We start from the raw sequence: 10,374 nt of genomic DNA, 5'->3' as shown, positions 1-10,374 counted from the left end.
CTCCTAGGTCTAAAATAGCTAAACTGTGTGTATGATGACTCTCGTTGTCTTCCACATGGGGATAAACCACTCTGTGTAGAGCATCCAGTCAGTTAGGAAGACAGCCAGGAGCCTGTCTGTTTTAGGAAACCGCTTAGCCAGCGAACAAGAGCTACTTCCCTAAGTGGAATCTTAGGGAAGCGAAGAGTTAACCATCTCGCACAGGCTGACAAAATGTTTACTGCCCGCTGAGATTTCGTTCATCCACTTGTGGACGGCATGCAGATGACCCGTTGACTTTGGATTCCAGACTGCTTTTCCAAGAACCATTTGAAGGTAGTGACAATGTATAGAAAACATCTCTGCTGTTGGCTTCACCCCTCAGGGCTATTTTTCCAAACAAATAAGCATGGCAGATCAAATTCAGGAATTATCTCAAGAAGGAATCCAATCATTTACGCTGAGGCGTCGCAAAAAGGATGAGAAATCCACGTGAAGTTTCTGTGAGCATCTATCCTGGATTTCGAAAACGACTGTGGCTTAATGTCTGACACCAGGGGTCTTTGATGTGATAAAAGAATGCGCATCCTATATTGAAATATGAAGTACTGTCAAAAGCAACATTATGAAAACACCTGGACAGGTACACATCCAAGCAAGTAGAGGGAAGTACAACTGTTTGCAGTATTTTAACAAATTAGTTTGTGAAGCGTTTGGGAACCAGAAATGATGATGGCCGTGCTACCCATAGGTGCTAGAGATTGCTCCAAGATGAATCCAGCATGTTCCCGGGGTCTCAAATTTACAGAACATATTTACATGCCGTAGCGAATGGAAGGAATCACACATTTCATACAGACAGGGCAGTGAGAGGTCGCCCTGCTGAAGTGCGGGCACAGGAGGAGTTATTTAGCTTTGCCCCTTGTTGCTGATCCCTTTCTCATTTCCTTGAGGACATTTTTATCAAATAGCTCTTTTTCCCGGTAATGCACCGGTGGCCCCTGTAGGTACCTTTGTTCTGCCTCCTTGTAGCCTAATCCATCAAGTGCAGCAATTGAACAAATGATTGCTTCTGGCAGAAGAACTTCCAGAACAAAACTCACTTTGTCATCCCTTGTCAGAGTCAGCATTTTCTTGTCTATCTGTTTGTAGATTTCTTGTAAATGTCTCACCACCACATCCAACTGGTCTTCATCCTCCAGGTATGTTTCAATGCAGATCACGTACCTGCTTGAATTCAGAAATGATGCCAGCCACCTGGACTCTTTCCTGCCTTTGACAATGTCCAGAAGATGGTGATCAGCTCCCTTTCTTTTCACGATGAAGTCCACTAGCTTCTGGTTGGCTCGGTCCCGAGCAGCCCTCATGCGGTCAGGGAGAATTTTCTTGCAGGGCCTCTTCCCCCCGCCCAGGGAGGCCTCCTCCTCAGAATCTTCCAGGTCGGCATAATTCACCTTTGGGAAATCAATCTCCACATCCCCGTCTTGGATGGCTTTCCTAATTGGGTAACTGATGTCGGCAGCATAATAGTCCAGGAAAGAGCCTCCAAAAGACCCGCGACTGAGCCCTTCCCTGTAGTGGGAAATCAGGGAGAAACACCAGTTCACACTTTGCTCGTACACTTTCCTGGCTCTCTTCATCAGTTTTTCTTTCTCTTTACACTCCAGATGCTTTAATCTTCGAAGAGGAACTCGAATGCCACTCATTTCGCCGTGCATGTTTGCCTCAATCAAAAGCACCCTCGCAGTCTGCTCTGTTTGGCTGACACTCTTTACCACCGCTGGCCAAAATGGGTGATCCTGGAATTTGAACCAGACCATCATTCCTCCTTCAATGGGACGAGGCTCCTGTGGAAAAGCCATGCTTGTCGGTTGTCCCATTTCCTTGCTGACGTCCTTTTTAATAGCAGTGGTGGGGCTGATAGCCTTTGAGCTGACGGAAGGCTGAAGTCCTTGCAGCCCTTTCTCAAACTCTGGTACCTGCAGCTTCCTTTTTCTATTTGCCAGACGGAGTGAGTAACGCAGCTTCGGGTTAGGGGCACTGCAGGATGCTGCCACACCTTCCAAGCCTGGCTTCCAGGAACCCTCTCCGTGGTCCCCAACATTCCCGGAGAAGGCAGAGCATTCAGAGGAGACGGCCAGGGCCTTTGGGTCGGTGTCACGTGCCTCTTCTTTCAGAGCCTTGGGTACAGTGAGGTTGAACCCTGGTGGCAGAGATGGAAGGGCGCCTCCGTCTTTAGCACTTGTACCCTCCTCCTTGGCTGGGCGACGCAAGGGCCTAACTCTTGAGGCGTCCCTCTTTTCCTTGCCCTCTTCCTCATAATCTCCCTCTGAAAGTGACGGGAAGTTTGGGTACCTGCTGGAGCTTTGTGGGGACTCCCCTTGCATTTTCCTTGGAATAGGAGTGACGGTTCTGTGTGCCCGTGGTCGGCCACCGTCTGGGGCGTCCTCACTCTGTGAACGTACCAGCAGCGATTTGAGTTTTTTGCTTTTCCTGAGGCCCCTCAGTAAGTTCCCTTTGGGCTTCCGGTACTTTCTACGAGATCGCTTTTGTGGTCCCCTTTGGGACGGCTTAATGGTCTCTGGATCATCTGATGCTCTTGCTGGACCCAGATTTGCTCTCTCATTCAGAATCTCCAGTGCCACTGTAAGAGCGTTTCTGTAGGGCACTTCCCGTCCTGGTGGGACACTGGCCTCCGACTCGGCTGTTAGCAAGGAGGTAATGTATTCAATTTGAGACTCATTTAGGATCTTTATGTCTGTGCTTTTCACCTCAATTTTTTCATCTACGGAGAGTATCTCAACTTTTAGAGAAAGTGCCCCTTTCCTCTTATTTCTTGGTGAGATCCTAGATCTGGACAAAACCTTTGCTGGCCAAAAATGGCCTTTCCAATTGCACAGGACATACTCAGCATCCATGACGACTTGAGTTTCCTCTCAAGAGGTAATTAACAGAGGTCGCGAGGTCCGGCCATCATACCCACAGGCACGGCAGGTCTTCCCTAAAGCAATGTTGTTCACCACACCTCTTTGGCCTGGGACCACAAAGGGCTTACGGCTTGCATGGCCTGTCCTTCTTCACCTGAATCTCCCAGGGTCGCTGGAACTTGTGTTTTGAATGGACTATACTGGAGAATACTGGAATGTGGAAAAGGAAAAGAAGAAAAGTATTAGAAAAAAATTCCTTTTGCGAAAGTAGAAGAACATTGGTCGATGAGGATTGATAAGAGATAAAACAAAGAAATATAAAGAGTGTGTATCAGACAGGGGGTAAATACATGGCAAGTATCGGGGCGGGGGGCGGGGGCCGGGAAATGCAGAAGAAGATACCAGAGGAATTTTATTACTTTCCAAACCCAACTTCTTGCCCTGCTTGTTACTCCTGCAATATTAAAGAGCATCTGTGTGGGGAGGTGGGTGTCATTTTCCAGATCTCATTTGTGTTATTGGACATCCTGTGCCTTTGGGGCTCTCTGGGGCTCATCCTGGGGGAGTGCTTCAGCTCTCATTTTTCTGGGGGTGCCGATGCCACCCTGTGCCACCCAAGGAAGCCAGAGGCGATCTCCAGCCTACAGACACTGAATGTCAGCACAGTGTTGTGTTCAAGAGCGTGAGCTTAGAACCCAGAGGCTCACGAAGGTCATCATGGTGGTTACTGGTACCATCCTTCATAAGGATTGCTGCAGGCGTGGGCCATTGGCTGTGACCTGCCCTTTTTCATTTCTCTGTGGTGGCTTAAAAGGCTGTTTCCCCTGCCCCCAGCACATATTTGTGTAAAGAAGTGGCTGTAGAGTGAGGAGCAAGATAAACCACACTCCCCAAGTGTCCTCACGAAGTGATTGCAAATGAAATGTTTAGTAAAACAGGAACGTCTTACAGAACACCACGTGGGTCGGGGGAGGCGAGGTTCTGTGAGCTGCATCTGTTGATTCACACACTCCCAACTGCTTGTCCGGCAGACCCTTTACCTCTGCTCTGTGCTTCTGAAGTGCACTGTCCTTCCAGGGATCAAATGACAGCAAATGTAGATACCCAGGACCTCCTACGTACCTCTAATGTCAATCTAGAAAATCAGAAAAGCAGACGGGAAATTAAGCCAATGAGACGGGGATGGATTCATCCTTTTCCCTTCCCCAACTCTGGAATGTAGCCCATTCTGAAACAGAAATGTTAGTTAAGTCTCATTTATAATGTAGACACGTCTATTTGCTTCCTTCTTTTTGCGTTTCAAAACTATTTCCACGTTAAGCTACTTAGTTTAGGCTAGTCCTCCTATTTCAGAACCGTGGGAACCACTGCTTTCATCATAGTCTTTTTTTGTCTGTCTTGGACGCATAGATTTAATAGTAGCAGCTTGTGTGTGTGTGTGTGTGTGTGTGTGTGTAACAAAAATGGGGTCTGCAAGTGTGTTTTGGTGTTTCTCAAGTAACATTAAATGGGTTTGTGGAGAACATAAAACGGGTAGAGAGAGATATATAGGAGGCAATACATTAAAGATGCTTACTGTCAGTATGATGGTACGTGGGCTCGTCACACACTTGCGACGCATCCGTATACACATGCCCGCACATATTACCGAGGACTACATTTCTTCACTCAAGAGCATATGTGATCACTGTTTCATGTGAATGCTGATTTTTCACATCGTTTTTGTGAATCTCTTTACGATGTGGTTTCTCTGACATTTAAAAACTTTACTTAAATACATTTCAAACATTTAGATGTGTGTAGTGCAGAAAGTGCAATTGGTCTCTCAATCCCTCTCCCCACCCCCTCCCCAAGAAATACCCTGTGAATGGGTTCGACTTCTCTGTATACACTGTTCAAATATGTATTATAGTTCACTTACAGCTTTTAGCTCATCCATTATCAGTTTCAAATGGTATGTTTCACAGTACAAAATATTATTTCCCTAATAAATGCATGTATGCACAGCTCTGTTCACACATACTCATAGGTATAATATGAAATGTATGATGACTAACTATACCTACTTTGGGCATAGCCTGCACAAACTTTTTCTTGCCAGAGTGTATGATCAGGCAGGTAACTGCGTCCTCTGCTTTAGAGAACTCAGTGTGCTGGCTCTCAGAACACAGGTGTGATGTGAGGACACAGAACAAAAGGGAGAAGGAAAAACAGGTGATTCAGCCAACTGCAGTCTCCCTGCAGCAGGACCTGCCGGTCCCTCATACAGAACAGGAGTGCCTGAGTCACCTCAACTCCAACCAGATAGCTGCCCATCCCCAAGACACACATACATACACACACACTCACAGATATATACACACACCCAGAGCGATGACGTTAGAGACCCAAGATGCCTGATACCGGTGCATATAATCCATGCTTTCTGCTCTACACACGCATGCAAATGTTTCTGCTTCCAGTGCAGATGTTGTTTTCAGCTCCTTTCAGTTCCTTGGTTTGAAAATACACGCGGAAAATCTAAAATGCTGTTTAAAGCTATAAAGTAGGGAAAATGTTAAGCATCAGTAATCTGACCACCTAGGAGGAATGTTAACTGCAAATATGTGGGTCCACAGACTCCAGCATTTTTTATTCTGTTTATACATATTTTCTATAAGATATTAAAAAGGTTTTAAAGCCATACCACCGATTTGAATATTCTCTCCTATTCACATTTGCGTACATCTGTTCGATTTGAATATTCTCTCCTATTCACATTTGCGTACATCTGTTCAACTATGAAACACTTTAATGGAGTAACTTCCAGCGGACGGCCAAAATATCAATGGCAGTTACTTCTTCCGATTACCAAAGCAATGCATCCTTGAGAGAGGCGATCAGAAGGGAAGGGTGTTAAATGAAAATATTAAATCCCCAATGGCCTTCTCACCATATGCTTTGGCCCCTTGTCCAAACAGCTTCCATTAAGGGTTGGTACCTAATATTGCAGATGATTTTCTTTTTATCTTTCGTACTAACAAGAGCACAGCTCTCTTCTTTCCCTCTAAAGATGCATACAGGTGGATGTATAGACAGGCAGATGACAGATAGATAGAGATAATGATATGTAAATGTTGATCCTCTTTTGCACACCAGGAACAATGTCTTAAAAAATAGAACCTTGAATGACACTAAAGTAACTTTTAAAGTAACCCCCAATCCTCAGAGGGCTTGGATATGAAAATGTACCCAGTAACCTAGTCGGCGCTCAACAAGTATTTGCTGAATGAATGGGATAGGGAGCTTTTCACCTTATTCTTACGTGAAAACTCCATCTGACCCCAAGTTGTTCTGGTCTTGGTCACATAATAACAACTTTAATTTTGTAATAAAATCTCAAGGCTCAATTTCGTCATGAGGATGCCCAGTCTCAGGCAATAATTAAAATCCTAGCTCGGTGGGCGCCTGGGTGGCTCAGTCAGTTGGGCATCTGCCTTCAGCTCGGGTCATGACCCCAGGATCCTGGGATGGAGTCCCGCATCGGGCTCCCTGCTCGGCCGGCGAGACTGCTTCTCCCTCTCCTTCTGCCCCTCCCACCCCCCGCTTGTGCTCTCTCTCTCTCTCAAATGAATAAATATTAAAACGAAAAACCAGAAGGGGAATGGTATAAATAGCAACTCCGCAATCTATAACTTCACAGTCAATTCCAGACCATCAAGAAATGGAACCCTCAGATGGATCAGCTTCAACTTTTAAGTCCTGGTATAACTTTTGTTCTATTCCATTTGCTCTTTGGTTAAGGAATGAAAGAGCTTTTACAATAAAATCCACCGGCCCATCTTGCATGGAACGGCTCTTTTGTAATGCTTCTAAAATAGACCTATTTTCTTCAGCCGCATATGTGTGTGAGGCAACATATTCTTCATATACTTCAAACAAACCAACAAAATTTAACAGACTGAATGAGGAAGCAGATGGAATACAGCTATCTTCTATGAAGCCAGACATTAACAAGACTTGCAAAAGTGTAAAACAATGCCACTCCTCTTACAACATTTTAAAATTTTTTGAATATAGTTATTTTCTTTTTTTAATATCACTACCAATCTCATTAGAATATAGTTATTTTCATAAAAATGTTATTATGTTCACATATAATGATTTTATTTTAAATGAATTAATAAAAATTTGAAAATTAAAAAAAATGAATGAAAGAACTTGATGGCAATGAGTATTTATTTCTCCAATCAACGGCCATGAGTTTTGGAAGAATTATTTTGGAAGCTTTATTCCTTAACTCTTTTCCCCAGTGAGGGCTGTAATCATTTCCAAAGAAAGAAGAAGACAATACTCTGAAGGTATTGTCTCAAAATAAGGGCAATTTCCCTGATATGACTCCCGTACCGCCCCCCCCCCACTCCCCAGAGGCAGGAGTTCTCTCATCTTTACCCCAACACCCCTTCATCCCTTCCCTACAATTGCTGCTTATTTATTGGAGCTTTCTCTCTCTCTCTCTCTCTCTCTTTTTTTTTTTTTGAGAGGGAGAAGGGAGGGAGGGGCATAGGAAGAGGGAGAGAGAGAATCTTAAGCAGGCTCCATGCCTAGGGTGGAGCCCAATGCAGGGCTCAGTCTCATGAGTCTGATATCAAGACCTGAGCTGAAATCAAGAGTGGGACGCTCAACCGGCTGAGCCACCCAGGCACCCCTTGGAGCTCCTTTTTTTTCTTTTTTTTAAAAGATTTTATTTATTTATTTGAGACAGAGAGAGAGAGAGAGCGCACAAGCAGGTGGAGGAGCAGAGGAAGAAGCAGACTCCCCACTGATCAGGGAGCCCGACACGGGGCACGATCCCAGGACCCCGGGATCATGACCTGAGCCGAAGGCAGACACGCCTAACCGACTGAGCCACCCAGGCACCCCGTCCCCCTGGGAGCCTCTTTTAAGCTGTAGGTTTTGTGACTTTAAACTGTCCCCAAAACATGTATTTCCACAAATGGACAAGACAACTTGGCAGTCCCCCTTTTTTATTATAAAGGCACATTTTATGTAATTTCAGTTGTAAAAGAAAATACGTTCTTGCCTGTTTTTGCACCTTTCCAGTGCCAGATGAATTCAGCACGAACTTTCACATGTAAAAGTTTTTAAGTTTTCATTGGGTTTGAGTTCCATTTGTAGAATAACTGAATGGGAATCGATAATCTTCAAACCCTTCCCTTGTGTTGTTCACTAGTTTCATAAATCCATAAAGGTCACTTGGAAATGTGGGCTATTTTTGTACAAACGTTTAAATGGCAAATATTGCAAACTGAAAAATCATGAACTGTCCTCGGTTTTCTCAAAGAAGTGAAAAAATTAGGCTTGCTTCTCCCCTACCAATGATCAGCTACAACACTAAATACACATATACCTTCAAATTGCCAAGCTCTGCCTCCCAATTTTTCCTTAACAAAGAAGGAACCAGAGAAGCTACTCTTGCAGGCACCCACCATCAAGAGCTATCTACCCAGAGAAGGAGAAGCATGAGTGCTTGAGCAAAGGACTCTACAAAGGTCAAGGTTTCCCTCAGGGCCTTATTTTAAGACTAGAGTGGCTTCTCTCCCATGCCTCTCACAAACTCAGGTGGTTTCTCCCATCAAGTAGGCCAACTTCCTTCCAAAGATGCTCTGTTACCCCTCCGGTCCCTATGACCTGCCACAAGGAGGCCTCCACCACCGTCCGTAACACTACTGAAATCATGCACGGCATTAGGGTTGAAAAAGTCAAGGACAGCCTCCTCTTTCCAGCAGGCGAGACCTCCATAGTTACTAATATCCAGGCGAGTGGGCGAGGTGTGTATTTCAGAACGTACTGATTTCCCTGTGTCGTGCACAAGGAGAAAAAGGTGCCCTCGTTCACAAGATAAGTCACTGCATTGTAGGTTGTCACAACAACACTGGGTGCATGCCAGGTGCTTGCTACCCGTGGGGAAAGACTAACAAACCTATAATCTAAGCCAACAAGGGCATGTTATGTCTCCAGCACAAAGGCTGATGCAGACCATCATGTACTGACTCAGGAAAAAAAAAAAATTCAGGCAAAAGAAATCTAACTAGAGACCAATTAAGTACAAATAATACGCTTTACGTGAAGCGCACATTCACACGGAGAACAACAGTATATACTTCACCGTGGGATACAAAAGACATGTAAATGCAAGAGAAAAGTCTAGAATGGTAAACAGAAATGTCCCATGGCATTGTTCCATTGAAAAGAGAAGAAGAAAAAGGATGGAAGTGTGTGGTGAGTGAGGGTAGACATCATCATTTCCCGAATGTTTTAAAATATTACAGGGAGGACACATTTATGTGTTCATAGGCACCCAAACCTTACTTTACAGAGATTCTAAGGAGATATGAAATGAAATACTGGATGTAAGTGAACAAAGAAGGAGGCAAGCAAAAACCGTAGCCTACCACTGCGTAGAAAGCAACGAGAATAGATTAGAAATGTCTTTGAGGTATTATTTTATATTGATCAAAGGAAACAGTCATTATTAAATTGTATATATTTAAACACATAAGAGATATCGTATTGCAGTCCAAGAAGAGAGAAGGGCTGCCGAATGTATGAAGGAACAATAGCCAACAATGTTCCAAAAATAAAGAAAAATATCAGGTGGTATATTGATGTGCCAAACTGCAAGCATAATACATTTCCCCCCTTCCCACTCCCCCCCGCCCCCTGCACACACGGAAACACACATACAAACAGGTCTAGGCTCATCATAGTGAAACTTCTAGAAACCAAAGGGAAAAGAACGGCCTTAAAAGCAAAGAGGGAAAAACAAACATGACTAATAAGCAATATTCTCTTACTGTTTTGATTAGAGAGAGCTTGACAGAATTATTTGGAGACCAAAAAAGAAAAACAAAACAAAACAAAACAAAAAGACAAAAAGGAACAATGAGACAAGAGTGCCACGATAGGAAGTGTAGGCACTTGTAGTTCTGGAGAAACCAAGGCACGATATGGTGGTTCTGGGAAGCCATGACCTCTGAGGAGGGGACCTCAGAGCTTGGGCTCAGACTTTGTCTTTTAGAGATGTTTCTTAGTTCGTGTGTGTGTCCGCTACTCGGCGTGAGCACAGTATTATCCCTTAGGCTACACAAGGTAACACCAGGTCTTCCAATCCCACCCATTTGCCTCATTTGCGGACTTCAAATGTTCTCTCTCATATCGGACACATAGTAACTTCACTATAAGTAGGTGTAAATGAGTAAACGTACATCTTTAAGGGTTCATGGGACAATCGTTAGGCAGAGGTACACGATGAGAAATATTTGGGGATCTCTGCTTTCAAGAACTCAGGTAACAATGTCCTTGTGTAATGGTGTCACCTTAGGACAGCAGAGCGGGGCTGGGGTATGACAGGTTATTCAATCACCTTAACCCCCCACAAGAGGAGCTGCCATCCTCTCTTATAAAACAGGAGGGATTAGAGCTCTCA

At 44.3% G+C, this 10,374-nt stretch overlaps 1 protein-coding gene across 1 annotated transcript; it reads right to left on the bottom strand.

Moving 5' to 3' along the window:
• Positions 1–884: 884 nt before the first annotated feature.
• Positions 885–2,366, bottom strand: PWWP4 (PWWP domain containing 4). The gene has a single exon (XM_064573647.1). It carries the CDS (start codon positions 2,364–2,366, stop codon positions 885–887), a length of 1,482 nt encoding a protein of 493 aa, XP_064429717.1.
• Between the last annotated feature and the right edge of the window lie 8,008 nt (positions 2,367–10,374).

Source organism: Mirounga angustirostris, unplaced genomic scaffold (genome assembly GCF_029215605.1).
Source record: "Mirounga angustirostris isolate CCGP_5_RB_7025 unplaced genomic scaffold, mMirAng1.0.hap1 SCAF_11, whole genome shotgun sequence".
NCBI classification, from domain to species: Eukaryota; Metazoa; Chordata; class Mammalia; order Carnivora; family Phocidae; genus Mirounga; species Mirounga angustirostris.
This window is presented reverse-complemented; position numbering and strand designations above follow the sequence as displayed.